We start from the raw sequence: 22,326 nt of genomic DNA, 5'->3' as shown, positions 1-22,326 counted from the left end.
CCTTCTGTAGTTAGTCTTGAATAATGGGGTTGGGAAATATGCTAGACATTTACATGCAGTTGGAGAAGACATTGGCTGCAGCTGCACAATGTTGGGTCATGTGCTTGCATCACACTGTTGTATCATTCAGTGCCTGGACTGCCTTGTTCCTGCAGGGCAATCCAGTTGCAACAATGACTGAATGTGTGGATGCAGCCATGGCTGGCCTAGATTGGGCAACAGTCTAACTGGATGACAGGTTTGCATGGGCTGGTCAAATCTCTTGTGGAGGGGGTAGTCCTCAGTGGAAGAGCATTTAGATTCCAGGTTCAACTCCAGATCTCTCCAGATTAGGGATCTCAGGTAGCTACATTCTGTGTGATATCTTAGTGCATGCGCATGTATTCTAGCACCACCTGCATTGACACCAATGGCAAAAGTGGGCTGCTTGGACTTGTCTTCCGGCACTACCAGTTGCAGCTAAAATTGTGAACAAGGCCTATGAAATCCTACCTCCCCAGGAGAATGCACAGGGGGCTGGGGTGGCGTTTTTCTGCTGCAGCATTTCCCGTGGATGCCCCAGAGTTGCTGAGCTTCCTTGCATGGCACTGACTCTCTCCTTATGGGGGTCCTTCCAGGTTTATGGCAGGGTAGTTTGGGTTTCTCAGTAGGTCTGACCTCATGCCTCTAGTAACCAGTATAAACCTGATGTTAAAGAGACAGGAGAAATGCTGATGGTCTCTGGATTGTCAGCACCATGGATAGCACTAGATGCTCCAGAGTGGGCAGTGCTCCCGGGTAGCTCACATTCTCCCAGTCCCAAAGCCTTGCTGGGCATCTGCCGCTGTTCTCCTGTTGTAATGAAAACAATTCTTTCCCTCCCCCAGGGCAATGCGCATGCACACACACACACACACACACATGGTAGCTTACCAGCATGTCTCCTTTAGTTTATCAGTCCCTTGCGTAGCAGGAAATAAACTGGCTTGTGGGCTGGCTGCCTCACGGCGGTATGCAAAGAGCGTCTGGAGGCTTTAGCTGTTACTTCGGCAAGAGCCAAGAATATTGGGATATTAGCAATGGCTCTCTGCTGAGAGATTATGCCGGAGATAAATGGACATGGCATGGAATGCACAGCAGTCCCGGTGCTTGTCGGGCAAACCTGCTTGGGCCAAGAGGAGAGGCAGACTTAGGAACTGAGGAAGCGTGATAATAGACAAGCTAAATCTCCTCCTGACACAAGATGAGGTGGTGGGATTGTTTATTCATTCCATTTATAACCTGCCCTCTTGTAATGGAGCTGGAGGCAATGTACAAAATTCCTGGGACATTGACCAACCCGGCATGGGCCTGACCCCACCCTACTTTGCTTCAGCAACATTGCTGGATCCTGACCACACATGAAGTGGACTTATATTGAGTCAGACATTGGTCTATCAAGGCCAGTATTGTCCACTCAGACAGGCAGGGGCTCTCCAGAGTCTCGGGTAGTATTCTTTCCTATCATTAACCGCCTGATCCTTTTTTATCTGGAGATGCTGGGGATTGAATCTGGGACGTTCTGCAATGCCGGTGCTCTACCCCTGAGTCACACCGAACTCCATGTGCCTTCTAACTTCATACTGCGCCATTTCACACTTACCAAAAGGAATCACCTTGGGATGTTTGAAAATGAGTGCAAACATGGAGATAGATCAAGATGGGTAGCCGTGTTAGTCTGTCTGTAGCAGGAGAAAAGAAGTGAGCTGTGACTCATGAAAGCTCATACCCTACCACAAATTTTGTTAGTTTTATAAGTGTTACTGGAATCTTGCTCTTTTTTACTAGTGCAAATGTGAATGCTACAGTATATTAAAATAAGCCCCTAGAAATCTAGCATTGCAGGGAAAAGGCTGTGCTACCTCCTTTCACCTTGTGAACAGAACAGATTAGAATCTCCTAAAAGGAACAGCAAAGCCAGCCTGTTATGACCCTTTCTTTCTCTTGGGTAGATATTGCCTTTAATCTTTCTCTTACACCCTCTGGGTAGATTGCTGCCACCAGGAATATTATATTCCAAGATATTTTATTTAAACTTCCCCTTTAGTAATGTGCCCAAGCGTCAGGCTCCTTCGTGGTATTATGTGGCCCTGAGGATAGGAATGGGATATAGGACTGACAGATACTCTGGAATATTAAAAAAAACAACAACAAAATAAACTTTTATTTTTATAAGAACCATATTGGTTTCATATTATTTCTTAAGTGTGATGGTTTCAAAGAGTGTTATTGGTTTTTAAAGTTTCTTTTCATAGACACAGTCACAAAGCTCTTCTCTCAGGCTTCACACACAGTTTGCCTGCTTCAAATCGAATGAATGTATAGTCTCACACAGACACACACAGTTCAGGCTTCCACACAGGTTGCCTTTCCCTCAAAAATACATGGACACTCTCAGGCTGCACACAGCTCGCCTCTCTTGCCCTGGCTCAATATTTCTCTCAGAACTGCTTAAAAATACTCAAGGCTGCACACAGCTTGCCTGCTAAAACCAGACTCAATATTTTTCTCAGAAATGCTTAAACATGCTAAGGCTACACACAGCTTGCCTCTCTTGCCCTGACTGAATCTTTTCTCTCCACTCTCAGTCTAAAACTGCGTTCACTCCGCCCACTCTCAGTCATCAACCAATCATCTCACTCACTCATCCCTCTCTTTCACCCCTGCACTTCATCTGTACCACACCAAGCATTTAAAGGTGCACACACGCTTAAAATCATTACACAGCCCATTCCTGCTTTTCCAGGTATAAGTCAAATTTACCTGTTGCAACCTGGGAACTTAATCCAAGGACCCACACACTCTGACTGGGTTTGGTAGCCATCTGCTAAGGGAAGGGGTCGATTTCATCTCCTCCTCCCTCCTCCCTCCAGCCTACAAGGGTCTGCATGATCCAAGACGTGGTCTTTCTGCGAGTCAGCCGGGGTTGCAGGCCTGGAGAAGAGTGCAGGAAAACCTGAAGGGTTGGATACACACATCGGTAGCAAACAAAGGATGCTTGGGGGTGGTTTGGAAGAGTTCGCCAATAAGAATGAACAGATTTAGAGATGCGAACCTTCCTTCTACCTACTCTGGCTTCAGGGTACCAGATGGCTATTTAAAAATACATCTGGGCAGGCTGGTCTTAGCCAATCCCACTTCCTCCAGTGTTTAAACTAGACTTTCCATTGATGATCTGTTGTGAGATCTTCAGATATGTATTTTTAACATTAAAAAACAGCTGTTAAAGAGTCTGATTTGGATTGAGACCATCCTGCTGGGGCTGGAGGGGAGAAAATAAATTGAAAAATTACTGTTGACAAAATGGCATTATAAGACTTTTGGGGAGTCCCACTGGCAACTTTAGGGGAAGGAGAATGAATCACCCCCAGTCAAAATAAGGTCTTCCCCCACCCCCCAACTGAGCTGCTGATAAGGGGAATGACATAATATGATGGCCTTCTTTTTCACAGCAACATGGGGAGGGAGCAGTTTTTATTGTGGAAAAGGGATAGGGTGGTTGACTCGCTTCTCCCCTGGCAGCATGACCTTGATCAAACTTCAGATTGGGCTCTGTAGCAGGCGAAAAGATGCTTACAGACATTGCAAATACCATTTTGTCCCGAATGTGTTACAGTTTTAGCTTGTCAGTATAGTAAATGTGATACGCCATGCACAAAATGGCTATTTCCACTGTGAAAATGAGCTTCCCAAATGTGGCTGTTCAGTTGGAATGAGTTGGTGTGTGTCTGTTTTCCAGTTCCTATGAATGGCTGCTGTCTTCATGATCATGCTTAGTAATTTTTTTTCGATGTGGAAAAATGTAATATTTGGATTCTCCTTGGGGTTGGGGAAAAAAAAAACTTATTTAGAGCACTTTTATCCTGCCCTTCCATACAGGACCTCCCTTCCCCAGTTTATGCTCCCAACAACCTTGTGACTTAGAGTCTATCTTCACAACACTTTTTACACGTATTCTTCACATGTTGGGAGAGGCAGTGTTAGCCGAGAAGTGTAGTTTTAAATGACAGAGCCTGTGGAGATCGCTCCAGAAGGGATGGATTCTCTCACAGCCTTCTGCTGCGTCTGGCATCTCTCCTTCTGGAGCCTTTTGTTGGATAAATTTAGTTGTTGCAGAGTAGAGAATTTGCACAGCAGATAAAGAATCACAGACACATGTGTGTTCAACTTCTAAAATAAATGTTTACTGCATAAAGGGAAAAATAATAAAGGTTACATTGGAGATAAAATAAAGAAGTGCTAACTTAGTTCCTCCATCCTTACATCTGCAGATAACGGTCTAACTGGAGAGCAATGGCGTCCTGAGTAAAGGAAAGAATGTTAATTGCCCCCCAATAAACCTGGTCAGCCAATAATCAATCCTAGATCTATTCATTAAGCGTGCAACTCCCCTTTAACCTGGTGGGAAGAACAACTCGACATCTAACTGGCCTTATGCTAACTAGCTGTCTCTAACTAAACACAAACAGATTAACTCTTTCATGACCAAAGAGAATGACACTTGTAAAAATCCCAACAGCCGCTTCTTATCAAGATGTAGTCAGAAACTGTTTGTTGTTTTTCCTACCGAATGTACCCTTTTTTAACCCTATTATGTAGTAAAGTATTTTTATAGAGCTAGAATCACAGAAGTCTGTCTACTTATTTCCATTGCGCTATTATCAAACTCTGCAACTCTGCAAACTTATATCTAATTGCTGTGCAATCGCCAACACCTTTGCTCCAGAAGGGGAACAAAATTTTAAGCAGCCAGGGCGGCAGGATAAAAGCTCTGGAAGGGGAGACAGTCCCGTACTCCGGAGGCATCAAAACTATGCTTCCTGGCTAACATTGCAGCTCCTGTCCTGACCCTTGATGGACTCGCCCCCAGCGTCTCATGTAGAGAGACTCATAGGCAAGATTGAGAGAGGGAACACTCCAAGGAGCTTCCATGCTGGGGGGAGACTTGAACCCAACTTGCCTATATTCTAGTCCAAAACTCTAACCACTGCATCACACTGTCTGCCTGCTTCTTCTCATGTGAATTATCATGTCAAATGTCCTTGATAACCTTTGAACATTCACCTGGTCTTTTGCATGCAATATTTTACAAGTACTATTCAATTGTTGTCATGCAAAAAATTGTGACCAAACCCTAATCAGGAATAAAGATCTCAAACAAAAGAGAGATGACATACACCAGTGTAGTGTTCTGGTTGGGCTACTTCGTTAGGGCTGGGTAGGCCTGGTATCGCATCTTCACACAGCCAGGCTAACTGGGACCAGTTGTACCAGGCTGCCTTATGGCCTCCTTGAGCAGGGTAACACTGGCTTATCTCAGATCCTGGTAGGGTTGCCAACCACCAGGCGCAGTTCTTCTGGAATTATGACTGATCTCCAGGCTACAGAGATCAGTTCTCGTGAAGGAAATGGCAGCTTTGTAAAATGGACACCGTGGAATTAAACCCAGCTTAGGTCCCCCCCACAACTCCACACTCTCCAGGCTTACCCTCAAATATCCAGGAATTCCCCGACCTGGAGTTGGCAACCCTAGATCTTGGCCACATTAGTCTGGACAGCTCTTCTCTCACATGACATATGGCATTTATTTTGTGGCTGGGAGCTGATGTAGCAGAAAGTGAGCTGATTAAGTCGTTGGTTCGAATTTTGCTTCTGTCATGAACTTGCTAGGTTAACATTCCCCTTTTTTCCCTCTTTAATATAAGCTTGGCAGCCATTTCGGCATTCAGGTTGTTGCTGTTTTGCCAATTTGGTTTTATATTTGCATACACGTTAGGTGGGTTTTGGACAAAATTGATAGTGATTTCTATTTTATACAATGTGATACGTTGCAGCAATCCATAAAGTGGTGTTTGGGAATGCACTGGTGTATGTTTATTTATTTACTAGCAACAAAGCCCGTTGTGGGAGAAAATACAATGGGCTCTAGAAAACTGATTTGGCTGTGCTCTGCAGCGAGCTGAATCGGCCCCCAAATGGGTCTGATTTGGGACAGATCGGGTGGCTGAGGGCCTGGGGACCCAGAGGGGGGGCGGAAAGGGCGGCAGAGCGCTCCTGCGCTTTACAGCTGCCTGATCTGGCCCTGATTTGGGTCGGATTGGGTGGCTGAGGGCCTGGGAGTTAGGCCCCCCCCAAAGGGCCAAAATTGGCCTACTGTGGCGTGCAGGAGCGCATTGTGCCACCAGAGAGCACGCCTGGGACACGTATTCCCCTACCTTTCCCCATCGACCAGATTAGTGAGGGCGAGAGTGGATGGTGGGAGCAGGGACTGGCAACCCTACCTGAAGCGACAGGGAGGCCCGTTGTGATCCTTGGCTGTTTCACTGGGCCTTCCCGCAGCCTGCACTGGTCTGCTTGGGGCCTCCTTGGCAAGCCATGTTGCCGAGGACTCACCTTTCATCCCCACGGAGGGGCGTGAGAGTGCGCCTGTGTGGGGATAAAAGGTGAATCGTCGCCAATATGGCTCACCTTTTATATGGTCGGATTACTTTGTTTATACCCTATCTGTCTTCCCATTGGAGACCCAAAGTATCTGTCCTTGTTCATCTCTCCTCCATTTTATCCTCACAACAAACCTGTGAGTTATGGCAGCTTGAGCCTGTATGACTGACTGCCTCCATGTCAGATAGGGTGGCCAGGTCCCTCTGTCCTCCCTGAGGTTTGGGAGGTTTGGGACCTGGCAATTACCTTCTCCCTGGCCGGTTCAAATCCTCGTGTGTGCGCTTTGCATAAGGCAAATCTGCATAAGGTCACAGCAAAATTGAAAAGGGGGATTTTGGGGTCAAAACTGCAGCGGTGAAAAACTGGAAAGCATTTCTAACTAGGTGATCTTAGACAATCTACCTTTTCTCTTTTGCAGTATAATAACTGTGCTTATATTCCTCTCTTCTAGACAGATTAGTACCCCTCTCAGAGTGGTGAACAACATTAGTGGTATTGATATCCCCACAATACAGCCGGGGAGCTGGGGCTGAAAAGAGTGACTTACCTACCTGCTGAATTCATGGCAGTGGTGGGATTAGAACCAGCAGAGTGCTGATTCACAGCCCAACCACTTAACCACTATGATAATATGGGGTCAAGCTGGCAGGGCGGATGGGAAGTTTATACCCAGATAATTATTAAGAGTATTGTCGAAGGCTTTCACGGCCGGAGAACGATGGTTGTTGTGGGTTTTCCGGGCTGTATTGCCGTGGTCTTGGCATTGTAGTTCCTGACGTTTCGCCAAAGATTCCACACTGTGACACTGAGAGATCTCTGTCTTTTGGTGCTACGCCTCTGAAGATGCCAGCCACAGCTGCTGGCGAAACGTCAGGAACTACAATGCCAAGACCACGGCAATACAGCCCGGAAAACCCACAACAACCATCAATTATTAAGAGCTTTAAAATAAAATAAAAGGGTTTTTTTTCAAACCCAGAATATATGTCATTCCCATATCCCATTCCTATCCTCAGGGCCGCATAGTTCCACTAAGGAGCCTGACACTTGGGCACATTATTAAAGGGGAAATTTAAATTATTTTGGAATATAATTCCTGGTGGCAGCAATCTACCCAGAGGGGGCAGGAAGAAAAGACTTAAAGGCAAAACCCAACTGAGAGAAAGAAAGGGGATCGTAACACTTGGTTTCACGCCTCTCCCCTCCTGCAGCAGATACAGATGTTCCCCAAACTCCTTTTCTAGGAGGCCTTCTTTCTTACAAGAGCAGGTGTCATTTCAGGCTGCCATGGGCTTGAGGGAGGTGTGACAGTCGCTCTCTGCCGAACGCTGCACTGGATCCAACCCACAGTTTGGCGTTCAGGATTTTCTTTTGTGGCTTCATTGTGAGTGGGGGAAGCTTTGCTGAATTCCAAGTTTATTTGTAAAATTTCATGGGCGCCATCCTCTGCAGCCCCAGGAAGGGTGGGTGTGATATTTCTAAACAGGCAATACATTAACATTTAAAGTTGCAAGGTGTGGGTTGATGTGATAGTCATGGCATAGATGCAGGAAAATGAGAAAGCTCCAATGTGCCTTTTATGCCAGCAATCTGGGTTTTCTTCTGGGGACTTTTGGCTCTTTGCAGGTTCTGAGAATCCCTAAGGGAAAAGCTTCCCTGGACATGTCTCCATGCAGACTGAAAGATGGATGAAAAAGGTACGGTGGAGTGGGGAAAAGTGAAGAAAACAGTCCCCCAAACAATCAGGGGGCTGGAGCGCCTTCCCTATGTAGAAAAGATTTTTAAAAATGGGACTTTTTAGTTCAGAAAAAAAAGCAAGAATTAGGAGTGGTGGTAGTGATCGATATTTATAAACTTATGCAAGGCGTGGAGAGAATTTTTTCACCCTTTCACATAAATTGGGGCCTTCCCAGTGAAACTGACAAACAGTTCCTAACAGCTGCAACAAAATCCTCTTTTACCCAATACAGCATGAACTTGTGGAACTCACTGCCACAAGATTTTATTTGTTTACTTCACTTATAGCCCACGTTTCTCTCCAATGGGGACCCAAGGTGGCTTACGTAGTTCTCCATTTTATCCTCACAACAACCCAGTGAGGTCAGTTAGGCTGAATGTGTGCGATTAGCCCAGGATCACCCAGCAAGCTTCCATGGTGGAGTGGAGATATGAACCTTGTTCTCCCATATCCTTGTCCAATGCTCTGACCACTATGCAAAACTGGCTCTGTAATGATGTAGTGAAGCTAGGCTTAAAAGGAGATTCGCTGTGACTGAGAATTTAGACATGATAGGTAAGGGACACCTCTGTAGAAGAGCAGAAGAAGAGAAGACACCTTCATGACCTACTTGTGGTCTTCCTAGATTCTTCCACTTGGCCATTGTGGCATGGTGGGACAGGTGGGTGGTCTTTGACACTGTCTAATGTTTGTATGGGGATTCTTGCCAGCCAGGTGTGAAGCAGGTTGCCAGAGCTACTTAGAAACAACTTTGCAATTTGTTCTTTGCTGGGAGGAAACTGCAAAAGAATCCTCTACCCCACATCTTGCAGAAGGCTTCTTCTTTGAGATCCTGGCAGCAGATGCTCTAACGTTTCCTTTCCTACAGAGGTCAGAGTTTAGAAAGCGAAACTGCAAAGGAGGAGAGAGCGATACAATTAGGAATGGTGGCAGATAGATCTTTTTCTCCTTCTCTCCTAATGCTAAGGCTCAGCAATCACCCAGTGAAATTGACAGGTAGCCAATTTTGCAAAGAAAAAAGGAAGGCGTATCTGGGAAAGTACGTCATACATTTATGAAATGTGGACAGAGGATGTGGGCAGCTGCATCAGCCGATAGAAAAATCTTCTAAATGACAGCAGCTATGTATGTTTTGATCAGGACTGGCCAAAAATAGCACAGATAGAATGAGTAAGCTTTTGATTTCCATAGAACTCTTCAGCAGACTGGATGTTCAGGCAGGGAGGGAAGGGGAGAGAGACACAGAGAGAGATGAATGCATTTTTCAGGGCATGATGGAAAAGCCTCGAGTCTTCTGCCTGTAGGATACGCAACTAGAATTTGTTTATGTTATTTATAGTCTGTCCTTCTCACTAGGATTCAACACAGATTACACAGCCTAAGAGTCTCTCCACACGAGACAACTTACGTGGAGATGCTCAAGTGTAGGGACATGCAATGTTAGCCGAGAAGCATAGTTTTAAAAGACAGCAGGGGGAAATCGCTCATCAGAGAGTTTGTTAATTTCATCTTTGCCTCCCTGAAGACTTTGTCAATTTCACCTCTCTACACCAGGGTAGTTTAAAAAGACAGAGCCTGCAGAGGTGGTTTAGAGGGTTTGTTAATTTCATTTTCACCTTCCCCAAGGTTCTGTCAATTTCACCTTCCCTTTCAAAGGCAAAATGAAATTAACAAACCCTCTGAGGAGCGATCTCCACTGGCTCTGTCTTTCTAAACTATGCTTCCCGGCTAACACTGCATCTCCCTACACTTGAGTGTCCCATGTAAGATGTCTTGTGTAGAGAGACTCTACATCAACGCAATCAACCAGATGGGACATCCAATAAACAATGCAATGCAGGATAACTTCCAGAATTGGGTGATGGGTGGGTACCATAACGGGGTTCAAGAGGCACCAAAAGTGATGCAAGCGAGCAGGTGCTCAGATAGGGAGATGTCTGTGCAAATAAAGGCTACATGAAGGAAGTTATGTTTATTTGTTTGACACCAGTAGTATCCAATGCATGCACAAACCCCATAGGGAAGGGCAGTTGCCTTGAGGCCCTGCTGGTGAGCTTCCCAGAAGCATTGGTTTGGCCATGCTCAGAAACCTTTAATCCGATCCAGCGGGGCTTTTCTGATTCACCATTATAGTGAAGAATGGAACTTCCATGAGCAGAGGTAGTGTGCTGCTCTGTATTAGTTGCTGGAAGACACAGAAGGCTGGACTGAATAGAACCAGCACTTATTGTTAGAAGCCATTTTCCAAATGGACAGACGTGGCCATCGAAGATCCATCACTGGGTGTTCTGAACTCCCTCTGTCTAAAAAAGAGAAAAAAAGTCCCGTATTTTGCTTTGGAAAAGCAGCCGTTGACATTCAGGAACAGACTTCCCCTCCCAGCGTCCAGCCCCTGGGCTTAGCTTTGAAAGTCTGTTGCCAGCAATGAGAACTGACATTTCTGTGTGGTTGCTATTTTCTGACACTTTTTTTGCAAGTCGAGGGCTCAGGTTGTTCTTTTCCCTAAGGAATCTTCAGAGCTTTTGGCCAGGCCTGCCTAAGAGCCAAGCTCTGTTTTGTTGGTCCCAGCAGTTCCTTTGGATGAGCAAAGAGGTGCATTCTAAGTAGAGACCCACAGATTCTCTCAGTTACAACCTGTTATTATTCTGTGGTTCCCTTGACTCATGCTCTGGTTCTAAAGAGGGTTTTCAGGGAACAGTTTTCACTCATGAAAAAAGTTTCCTCCTTTGAGATTCCTGAAAACCTTTGGAAAGTGAACGAAACAGTTTCTAGAGATGGGAAGAAATGTTTTTCTTGCCTCTCTCCAGAAGCACAATGAACAAAAGAACACCCCCTGTACAACATACAAAGCCAGGCCCTTTGTGATGCAAGCCGCTTGTGTGCTGAAAATTACCTGTCTTTAATTTTAAAAGGCTAAATTTTGAAGGGGGTTATTTGGGTTCTTTGTTTTGCGTTGCTGAAGAGTGCAGATTTGGGGGCATCATTGAAGCGTAGCCTATTGAGCTTATTATGATACCCTCCCCAGAGCCTGCAGTAGGAGGTTCTTCTTAAGATTTTCTGCCTCAGGCTACTCGATGGCCTTGGTCCAACTCTGCCAACCAATCCCTTTCGTTTCTACTCTTCTCCCCAAGATTAAGGCACTCTGACCCCTTTTCAAACACAAACTGCTTGGAGGCATCGTTCCTCACTTCCCGTCCTCTTGACAGACGTTTGGTTGCTAGCTATAAATAAAGGGAAGGCATCTCCGTTATGCAGAGAGTGCCTGATTGAGGGACGCAATCTGCATGCAATTAAGAGGGTTAATGAAGGTGATTGCTTATTAATAACTCTCGACTTTGCCTCTGAAGCTAGGAGAGCTGTTCGGGTGACCCCAGCCCAGTCACACACGATTGCTCCAAGCTCACTGTGTGTGTGTGTGTGGGGGGGGTGTGCTTGGGCGTCTTTCCATCTTGTTTACTTGTCTACATAGGATCTTCCAGCCCAGTGAATATTCTGGTCCATTTCATTAAAGTACAATCAGTTGTGGGTCAGGATTGGACTGAAGGCAAAGTGCCTATGGCTGGCAAATGGAAGGACGGAGAGAACCTAGCCCATTCAATGGTAATGGGGGAGACACAGAACTCAGTACCAGAAGAACACCTACTTTGCATGAAGAAGGTCATGAGTCAAATCACCGAATGGGTGATTATCAAAGATTTTGAGATCCCGGAGAGTCACTGTGCATCAGAGAAGGAAGAGACAAGTGTCCAAATTAAGTTTGTTTCTTGGTGTTCATGGTACAATATTCTGTGTGTGCACCCATGTTCAGTCCCCAGCACTGCCAGTTACAAGGCTCTCAAGCAGCAAATGTGATGAATAACATCTACTTGAGAGCTGGTGCTAGTCTGAACAGACAAATATTGGGCTAAATGGACCGATCATCTGACTTGATATATAGAAGTTCTTATGAGAGGGTGGGACAAATCTCCCGGTTTGTTTGCAGAGTTCAGTCCTGGTATCTCTCAGGTGGCAGAGGCTGAAAAAGACTTCTGCAGTACTAGCAGGACTTTTTTTCGGCTGGAATGTGGTGGAACAGAGTTCAGGAACCTCTTGAAAATGGACACATGGCTGGTGGCCCCGCCCCCTGATCTCCAGACACAGGGGAGTTGAGATTGTCGTCCGCACAGCGGTGTGGAGGGCAATCTAAACTCCCCTCTGTCTGGAGATCAGGGGGTGGGGCCACCAGCCATGTGTCCATTTTCTCCAAGGGCAACCCACTGAGTTCCACCACCTCTTTTCCCAGAAAAAAAGCCCTGAGTACTAGTATTCTCTTGACCTGTTGTTTTGCAGTATTCTTGTAACTCAGTTTTTTGGTAGTCATATCTTTAGCTGATGTACTCACAGATGGTACGGTTTTATATTCTGTTGTTTTTCTCTATTGCACTATTATGATTGCTTTTTAAAAAATCTTATTTTCAACAGGCTGCTTTTTATCTAATTGTTATTGCGTCCGTTTTTATCGTTTTAAATTCTGTCTATTCTTATCTTTAAGTTATGAGTGTATTTATATACCGCCTTTCAACTGGAAGTCCCCAGGGAAATTTACAACACAGTGAAATAAAAACAAAATCAATAAAAGGCCAGTAAAGTCCAACAAAAATTCAGTTAGGAAACAGCTGAAATCGATAAAATATTGTAAAATGAATAAAACATTGCAAGATTCAATATTCCAGTAATGCCAATCACCCCATTTCTTATTAATCTAACTCAAAGGCCTCCAGAAAAGGCTGCTCTTTAAACCTTTCTGGGAGGACTTTAGAGAAACAGCCATTTTCAACTCCTACAGGCAAGACTTCCAAATTTGGGCGGGACGGGGGAGCAGCAGTCAAACCAAAGTCTTCTCTGAGAGCCAAGCTACAAGTGATGCCTGACACAGGTTGGACGCTTGTCAGCTTCCCTCAAGTTTTGATGGGAAATGTAAGTGTCCTGGTCTTGCAGCTTAGATCTCCATTTAATTGAAGTTTACAGAGCAGCAGTCTATGGGACGGAGAACATGCGGTCAGGAGGGGATTGCAGGCGTTGGGCTCTTTCCGGAGGCCCCCCTTCCCCTCCACTGTGTGTGTGGGTTTCTGTAAACTCAATTAAACGGAGAGCCAAGCTGTAAGACCAGGACGCGTACATTTCCCATCAAAACTTGACGGAAGCTGACGAGTGTCCAACCTGCGTCAGGCGTCACTTGTAGCTTGGCTCTTAGATTCCCACCAGCTTGACCTGTGATAAGTCTGGTTCCCAGAGGAATGTCCCTTCCTTCCCCCTCAAGTCTTGGGTTGTTTTACGCGGTTTTATTTTTTAAGTGGCAGAAAGGTAGGATAGAAATGCTCTGAAGTATTTTGGGCCAAGCTAGATGATACCACATCCATGAGTCTGCTTTGGGGGTGCAGTGGACGCTGGGATGCGATATCATCTAGCTTTGGCCCTATGCCAGTGTTTGTGCTGAGTGATGTCTGAAGTCGAGAACAGTCCTGGTTGACTCACCCCGTTCTTTTTCTCTGTCTTCTCGTCTAGCCCAAGCCAAGATTCCTCCCACCAGCTCAGAGCCTCCGGAGACCTCCCTGCCTTCTACAGCTGCCATCCTGCCAGTGAACTACCGGCTCTCCAACACCCGCCTGGCTTTCTTCCTGAAGGAGATGCGGCCAGTGGCTGGTGGGAACAGCAGTGCTGGCTTGACCCGCTCAGAACCTTTTGTCGTGTTCCAGACCAAGGAACTGCCCGTCCTGAATGTCTCCCTGGGGCCTTTCAGCTTGGGCCTGGCGTTGCCCAAAGAACTTCTGCAGCCGTCAAGCACCTTGGAGATCCCCGAGCGCTTGACGGTTAACTGGAAAGTGCGGGCCTTCATTGTCCGCACGCGGGTGCCCTCCAGTCAGCCCACGGCTCAGGTGCTGTTCTATGTGGCCGGGCGTGACTGGGATGACTTTGATGTGACCGAGCGGCTGCCCTGTGTGCGGCTGCATGCGTTCCGCGAAGCCCGTGAGCTCCGGGCCTCCTGCCGCCTGCGGGGCAACCTGGCCACTTGCCTTGCTCAAGCGGAGCTGCCTCAGGCCTGGTTTGGACCTTCTGCTGTTCCTCTGGGACGCAGGAAAGTATCGGATGGACTCGACTTGGCGGGGGATGCCCAGCAGGTGGAGCTGTACTACACACTGCACGCACCAGATGGGATGGGGGACTGTGGGAGTGAGCAGGGGCCACGAAGGGGCGGTGGTGGGGCCAGGACCGAGGGCCCTACACAGCACCCGCTTCTGCGAATCGGCAGCTTGAGGCTGGTCCAGCCACCGCCCACTCAGCCTTTACAGGAGCAGCGCCTGGACGACAACATCTTCATCCACCTTCCCGAGAAGCCTCTCAAGCCGGGAGAGGTGCTCAGCATCGTCCTTTACCTGATGGGCAATTCCACGGTGGAGCATTTCACACTCAGGTAAGTTGCCCTTTGCAGTGGAATCATAAAGAGACTTTCCAGGTTGATGAAAAGTCCAGAACAACCTTGGATCTCACAGTCTATGGGTGGATCTCTCTCATTGGGAGCTCTGAGGGATCGTGGCCATTTTGGGGGTCCATTCAAGTTGCCTTGCAAATAGGTTCATTGATCTTCTTGCAAGCTTTGGTGTTCCATGGCTAGCTTGGAGATCTTGTTGACTGTTGTGGGAAACAGGATGCTGCACTAGATGGATCTAGCAGAGACCCGTGGTCCTCTGCGTGAAGATACTTGATAACAGAGCTGGGAAGAATCTCCCTGGAGAACTCCTGCCTCTAGAAGAGACTGTGGTGCATGCACAAGGTCACAGGTCCATCATGTTCCTGCAGTCTTCTGCATGAAGATACCTGATAACAGAGCTGGGAAGTGTCTCCCTGGAGAACTACTGCTTCTAGGGGAAGAGACCATGGTATATGTAGAAGGTCAGACTGTGGCATCTGCAGCTAAGGACCTCAGGTAGCAGGCATAAAGAAAGACCTTGCTTGGTGTAGACTCTGGGGGTCTCTGCAAGTCAAACACTGAGACAGACGGAGCTGATTTGGTATAGGGCAGCTTCCTATAGTGAGCCATAACAAAGGGATGAAACACCTGCAAATATTCTGAGGTTCACTCCTTGGCATCTTCCATTAAGAGAAGGATCTTGGGTAATAAGGTGGGTGAAGACTGCTTGGTGAGGTGCTGCCAGATGGCTCAATAAACAGTATTTTTATGTGTTAATTGAGAAGTGAAATTTATTTCGGAGGCCTCTGCCTGGCCACTGGATGTTAATCTGGAAGGACCTTTGACCTGATCCAGCGGGGCTCTGCTGATATTCTTTCCCAAACTTGCTACATCTCTGGCTGACTCCCCTTGCGTTAACGTCTGTTAATTTGCACAGCCTCTACCAGAAAGTGCGAGATTACCCACCACTATTTAGTTCATTGAACTGTACCCGGGGATGCCCAAAAACCCCTTAGAGGGCTACTGTGAGGAGCGGAGCTCGAAGTCCTTAAGAAACTGCTGTTGCCTTTCCTCTTTTTCTTGCTGCTTGGCAGGGTGAAGGCTAAGAAAGGAGTCAACCTGCTCAACACGAGAACTAGAAACCCCCAGTGGCTGGTGAATTCGGAGCTGCAAACTGGCAGCAAACACTCCACGGCAACGGTTGACGTGGCCTGGATCGGAGGCACCTTGCCCAGGTAGGGCTCCCTTCCGAGATTCCTGCAAGTGTGAACTAAGGGCCAAGCTAGAAGTGACGAATTACACGTGAATGGCAAGTGAACAGACTCACATGTATTCCTCCCTGTTCACTTGCACTCCACTAGCACTCCACACGTAATGATCGAGTGGAGTGCAAGTGGAGTGCAAGTAAACAGGGAGGAATACATGTGAGTCTGTTCACTTGCCAGGCAAGTGTAATTCGTCACTTCTAGCTTGGCCCTAAGTACTTTTGAGCAAATCTTTGAAACTGTGATGGCCAGAAGTGTGCTTCATTATTTATTGCTTCTTTTGGGAAAGATGTGATGTGGGTTTATGCACCCTGTGGAGGAAGTGAATACAAATAACTTTTTCCTCCCTCTCCCATCGTCGTAGTCTTCTGTGCCACCCAATTACATGGGTGGACAGTCGTTTCAAGAAGAAGTATCTTTCCACATAGCGCATAAATAACTTGTCAAACTCACTGCCACATAATGTATGCAAGGCTGCTAATTTTGGATGGCTTTAAAGGAGTTTAAACAAATTCATGGACGAGCAGTCCATCAATGGCTCGTAGCCAAGATAGCTCAATGGATCGGCTTACCATTGATTTTCTCTGTTGCTTGCTGCTGCTCCAAGCTGCGGTGGGAGAAAAATTAAGATGTTGTAGGCCTCTGCATGGTTATGTCACTTCTGGGTACAACCCGGAAGTGACAATGGGTAGCTTTAGGACGGAGACCCTAGCAAAACCACTGGTGTTGTTCCAGCCCCCATGTCCCTGAGCCCATCCTCCTGTGGTTTCCAGGCTTGGCCTGGCTACCCAATCAATGGACTTCCCCCATCCCAGTCCATTAAATACCTGTTGGTGAAATGAGAGCATTAACAGAGGAGGGCTGTTGCCTTCATACCATGCTTGTAAGCAGATCTGTCTTCCCTCTGTGGGTAAAAAGGATATTGGGTGAGGTGGGCGCTTGATTTTGATCCAGCTGGGCTGTCCTTTCATTCTGCAGCCCACCTCCTCTTTGTAAGGGCTCCTTGTCCAGTGAATGTGGTGTCTGGAAGTGCTTAAGAGAGGACATACCTATGGTGGATCTTCTTGGACATCCAGGAAGGATTGTCCTTTGGCCAGATGTCTTGCATCTAACTACCTATTGAAGGGGGCGGAAGGTAATGGTGGGGCATCCAACAGGGGAAGGATTAAATTCCAGCCAAACTGACAACAGTTCCGTCTCTCACAGAAACTGGATTGCAAACATTCTTGACAGATTTTACTCCCTGGACAGCTGGAATATTCACAAACGTTTTGTGACATTACAGCAGTGCAATGTGCCAGGCTTCAGAACAACAAGCACAATGCAGTATAAATGATAAGCGGTTTATATGTTTTTCTAAAAACAAACAGATTTTAACTTTTAAGAGCTTGTTCACTTCTAGTTGCACTCTTTTGTATCTTTGTGGAAATGGTCTTGGGTTAATTGCCACAAAAATACAGTAGATAAATATAGATTACAGAATCTTTACATGCCACATTTGTTTATTTCCTCATTTATCTTTTTTTTTTGAGTCAGTTAACCCAAGGCCATTTCCCCCCAGATGCAGAAGGATAAAACTATTAAAAGGAAAATATTAAAATGGCTTTTTCCTTCCAAAGTGATGTTATGGAATGTTCATGAACACTCCAAATGTCCAGGGAACAAATACCATTAGAGTATGTATGTTCCAGCCTCTGTGAGAGAAAGGCAGTTGTACATTTGTCTGGGTTTTGAATCCTTACATAAACCCCAGGAGCAGGCTGAAGACTGGAAAGATGTTAGGGAAGTTATAGGCAAGGGAACACTGAAGGAGTAGGTGGTGAAAAACAGAAACCTCTGGTGCTTGCGGTAGTGACGCCTGTGATACATATGATACGTATAGACTGAGCTGATGGGATGGGATGCTCATGGACATTAAACCTGTGGAGGGTTCTGCTGTCCAGTTTGTGAGTAAAGGAACAGTGATCTATTTGGCTAGGTTGTAAACATCACACAGGCCCTAAGGACAAGAGTCATTTTGGGGGGTAGAATGAGGACTGGGAAGAAGGGCCCAATAGCAGAGGAGTTAAGGAAGCCAAGAAACAAGGTGGCGAATAGGAAGGTGCGATGTGCTTATTGCATTTTTTAACCTAGTTTGAAGCTCAAGGGCTCTGAAAGCTTGCAGCACAAATTTCAGTGGGAAAAATAATGAGTGAGGTCTTGGTCTAGGCACAATTGGAAAAGATGTCTGGCTGCTGTCTCTTCTCCCTCTGGCTTTGTTGATGGAAGCTGGGAAGAGGGGGGACTCCCCAGTGAATTTGGATCCAGGCACCATAGAGGGGTGCCTGGTTGCTGCTGCTTCCTCTTTGGTCCTTGATGGCAGCATCCAGTAGCTGGGATGAAGGGAGTTCTCAGCTGGATTTGCATCCAGGCATGGTCGAAGCATGCCTGGCTGCTGCTGCCTCTGATCTCAGGGATGCGAGAAGGCGTAGACTGAGAATCTGAGGGAAAGGGAAACGAAGGAGCAGGGTGGAGGCAATTTCATGTATTGATTTGAATGAACCAGCCAAACCTTTAGCTGCGGGCTTCTGGTTCATTATTGATGAAGCACCTCAAATCTCTCCATGCTGTACAAAGTGCATGGAAGAAACAAAAGGCTCCTGCCTGCAGGCTGACTGTCTAAAAAGGCACATGAAGAACAAAGGCAGAGAGGGAAGGGTGCTGGGCAGAAAAGATTTAAAAATAGAAGATTCTCCAAACCGAGAAGGGCTTCGCTCCTTGGTCAGAGAGGCAATACTGTAGAGTGGGAATGCCGCAATACCAGGGCAACGCCCGAGGAGGGAACGAGGTTCCCCCTGGCTCATTGCTGAGCAATCTTGCAAGCAACCATTGCTTCATTTTCATTCCCCACTCTGAGCACCGAGAGCATCCGTGTGAGGCATTTCCCTGATCTCGGTCTCCTCGCTGCCTGGTTGCTTCTTTATCTCCTCTCTGTCCAGTTTCTTCGCTGGACTACACCTCGTTTTTTCCCAGCTTTGGGGAACCACTCTTCCTTCCTGAATTCCTCCCTCTTCCCTCTCCTTGCTTTTTGGCACCCTTTCCTGAGGATTCTCAATGGCTCAGCCTGGCCGAATCTCCAATCGGCCAGCTGTCCTCGCTGCAAGTGATGATAACCCCAATCTCCCTCCCTGAGCAGGTGGCTTAACCCCCAGCTGGGAATCTGGTTATCTCGATTGAACACACTCCCTGCCTGGTGCTTGCCTTTACGCTGTCCGGTGACTCGGCTGCCTGGAAATTTATTCCCAGATCTTGTGGCTTTGAATGTGGTCCCAAAGCATTTTTGCCCCCCCCGCCACCCCCCTCCCCATCTGTTCTGTAGCTGGGAAGAAGTGCCACGATGGAGGGGGGGGGGGAGAAACAATCAGGAAGTCAGGTGAAGCAAGGGACTGTGAAGGACTTTCCAGCCAGTTTCTATTCCTGTCCTTTTATCCTTGTATCTCAGAAATATGGGTGTCCAAAGGGTTCAGTTGCTCTATATTTCTGCCTCTCTGGCAATTGTTCAAGGAAATTTATTTATTTATTTCAAATTTGTATTCCGCCCTCCCCGCGAGCGGGCTTAGGGCGGATAACAACATATAAAAATACAATTAAAAATTCATGTTCATTAAAAACAGCTGTAATGACCAGCTGTACTCTCCGGGTCAGGCTCAAGGGCAGCCCCGCGTAGAGTGAGTTACAGTAATCTAGCCTAGAGATGACCGTTGCCTGGATCACTGTAGTTAAGTCCCGGGTTGACAAGTAAGGGACAAGTTGCCTGGTCTGCCGCAGATGGAAAAAAGAGGACCTGACAACCGCTGTGACCTGTGCCTCCATTTTCAGGGAGGCATCCAAGGTCACCCCCAGGCTCTTAACCCTCGGAACTGGCCTGACCCATCGGAACCCTCCTGACCCATCGGCTGTTTCTCAGAGCACTTTGTGTGTAGCCTTTGGTGAATCAGCCTTGGCATCAATCTCTCGTCATTGAAATGGGTACAAATAATTTCCTTGAGAGAATAATTGCAGGGAAGGATTTTGGCTTAGCCGTAGAGGAGATACTTTTCATGTAGAAGGTCCCAAGTTCAATCGTTGCAGTCACCATTTTAAAAAGGATAACAGGAAGAGGCCATCTCTGCTGGCCATAGTGGATTTTACTGGGCTAACTGGACCAGGAGTCTGACTCAACATCGTACGGCCTTGTCTGCTATTAGTGATCTGCTTATTGAGAAACTCCTGACAAACCACTGAGAAGTTTCTGGCCTACCTTATAAGATTGTTGTGCGGGCAAACTCTCCTTTATTATTTTGCCTGACAAAAAGTTAGAAGGGAAAATGAGTGAGCCTCCAAGGTCTCCCAGTGCAACCTTATGGTAGCAAACAAGAGAAAATGTGGATTCCATTCTCTGGACCAGGTCTGCACATCCTCGGCACTGCCAACCCATATGTGGTGTGCCAAACTCGTAGCCTTATGGTAAGGCTGCATCTGGGATGCAGGGTTCTACAGAAGGGGAGACGGCTGGGTTGGCTTTGAACAAGTCCACGATTTGGCACCCACTTTGAGAGTTTTGGAAACCAGAGAACAAGCACGCTATGCTTATTAAAAAAAGAGAGTGAGCGAGAGAGAATAAAGCCATCTTGCAAGCAATGTGAAACCAAAGGCACAGATCAAAGGCCCAGCTTCCCTGCCCGAGGAAGCTTCCTGGAGAGCAACTGATAAGCCTTTGTAGCAGGCTTGTTTTAAACCGAGTTCCTCAAGGAGGGAAGCACCCAGATGCTCAGCTGTGATTTCTCAGCTTCGGAGATGAATTGGAGAGAGAAAAGGCAAGGGAGATGCGGGCACCAGGAGGAAGAAAGCTTTTTGAATACAGGCCTTCGAATCAGCACCTCTTCCTTTTATGCACAGGTTTGCTTCAAAGGCGCAGGAGTTGTAGGGACAACACAATCTGTTCCGTTTCTTGTTAGTCTCTGGCAGCCTTTGCAGATGCTTTTAGGAGCGAGGCAAAGAGCATTTTTTTCCAGATTGTCATATCTAAATTTCGTTAATCTGGGTTAAAAAGAAGGTCGGCACATGTTTCCCACCTCCCCTTTAAATCAGAGAATACCTTCTGGAGGATGTCTCTTTCTTTCATTGCAGACTTGTAAATATACTTTCAAGTTCTAGATAACAGGACCAACAACAGGACTTGTGTGTGTGTACTGGGGGGGGGGAGCTTGGCTCAGCACCCACTTTCCCATCTAGATCCAGAGGAGTTAGCCGTGCTAGTCTGTAGTTGCAAAATAGTAAAGAGTTTAGTAGCACCTTTAAGACTAACCAATTTATTTGTATCATAAGCTTTCGAGAACCACAGTTCTCTTTGTCAGATGCATCAACTAATTGAAACTGAACCCAGACAAGACCGAAGTGATGCTTGTTGAGAAGGCAGAGCTCTTGAAGGATATTGTACTCCCCACTTTCGATGGTGTTTGTTTGACTCTCACTGACTCAGTTAAGAGCCTAGGAGTTATACTGGATCCAGTGCTACTACTAGAAAAACAAGTTAAGGCAGCGGCAAAAAATGCTTACTACAACCTCACTCTAGCCTGGAAGGTGGCTTCTTATCTCAACATGGCCGACCTGGCCACCTAGATCCATGCTATGGTAACATCAGAGCTTGACTATTGTAATGCACTATACATTGGTCTCCCAACTAAGCTAACTAGGAGGCTCCAGTTAGTGCAAAATGCTGCAGCTCGACTGTTATCAGGAGCAGGAGTATCACTCCCGTTCAACAGTCACTGAGCAGTTACTGTGCTCAGTTCAAGGTATTGGTTATTACATACAAAGCTCTTCATGGCCTTGGTTTGGCATACCTGCGGGACCCCCTCCCTCCCTACGTTCTTCTACGGCAGCTTCGCTCATCTGAACAGGCTCTCCTGCAGGTGCCACCCTGCACATGGGCGAAATCAACAGCAGCCCGTACAGGGGCTTTCTCTGTGGTGGCCCCTTCCCTGTGGAATGGCCTGCCTGAGGAGGTGAGGAAAGCACCCACTCTCCTGGCTTTCCACAAACGATGCAAAACTGAATTATTCAAAAAGGCTTTTTACTCAAATGGGAGGGCTGTATTGTAGGGATGGGGTCTCAGATGCTTCGCTAATGAGTTAGTGACCATAGACTTCATCACCATGTTGCCTTACATATTATCTGTTGTTTTAAATATGTACTCCTATGTACTACTTGTGCTTTAAGTTGTCTAATGTCAATCCTAGAAGTGATTATGTTCTGTTTCAGTATTTTCTTCTACTTTGTATTGGATTCTTGCTAACGCTATGCCTTTTTAAGCTGGTATCTATTTACCCTATGGCATTGTTTTGGGAAATGTACTTGATACGGATTGTACTAATCTCATACTGTGTAATCCGCCT

General features: G+C 46.7%; 1 protein-coding gene across 1 annotated transcript in view; it reads left to right on the top strand.

Annotated features, from left to right (window-relative positions):
• Nucleotides 1–22,326, top strand: part of TMEM132E (transmembrane protein 132E) — a 190,017-nt gene that overhangs the window by 130,214 nt on the left and 37,477 nt on the right. Inside the window, exons 2-3 of the mRNA XM_055001429.1 lie at nt 13,742–14,648; nt 15,740–15,880. Coding sequence (XP_054857404.1) covers nt 13,742–14,648; nt 15,740–15,880 — 1,048 coding nt within the window. The remainder of the gene's footprint in view (nt 1–13,741; nt 14,649–15,739; nt 15,881–22,326) is intronic.

The sequence above is a fragment of the Eublepharis macularius genome, chromosome 17 (assembly GCF_028583425.1).
Source record: "Eublepharis macularius isolate TG4126 chromosome 17, MPM_Emac_v1.0, whole genome shotgun sequence".
Lineage (NCBI taxonomy): Eukaryota > Metazoa > Chordata > Lepidosauria > Squamata > Eublepharidae > Eublepharis > Eublepharis macularius.
The sequence above is the reverse complement of the archived record's forward strand: the minus strand, read 5'-3'. Positions and strand labels throughout refer to the sequence as shown.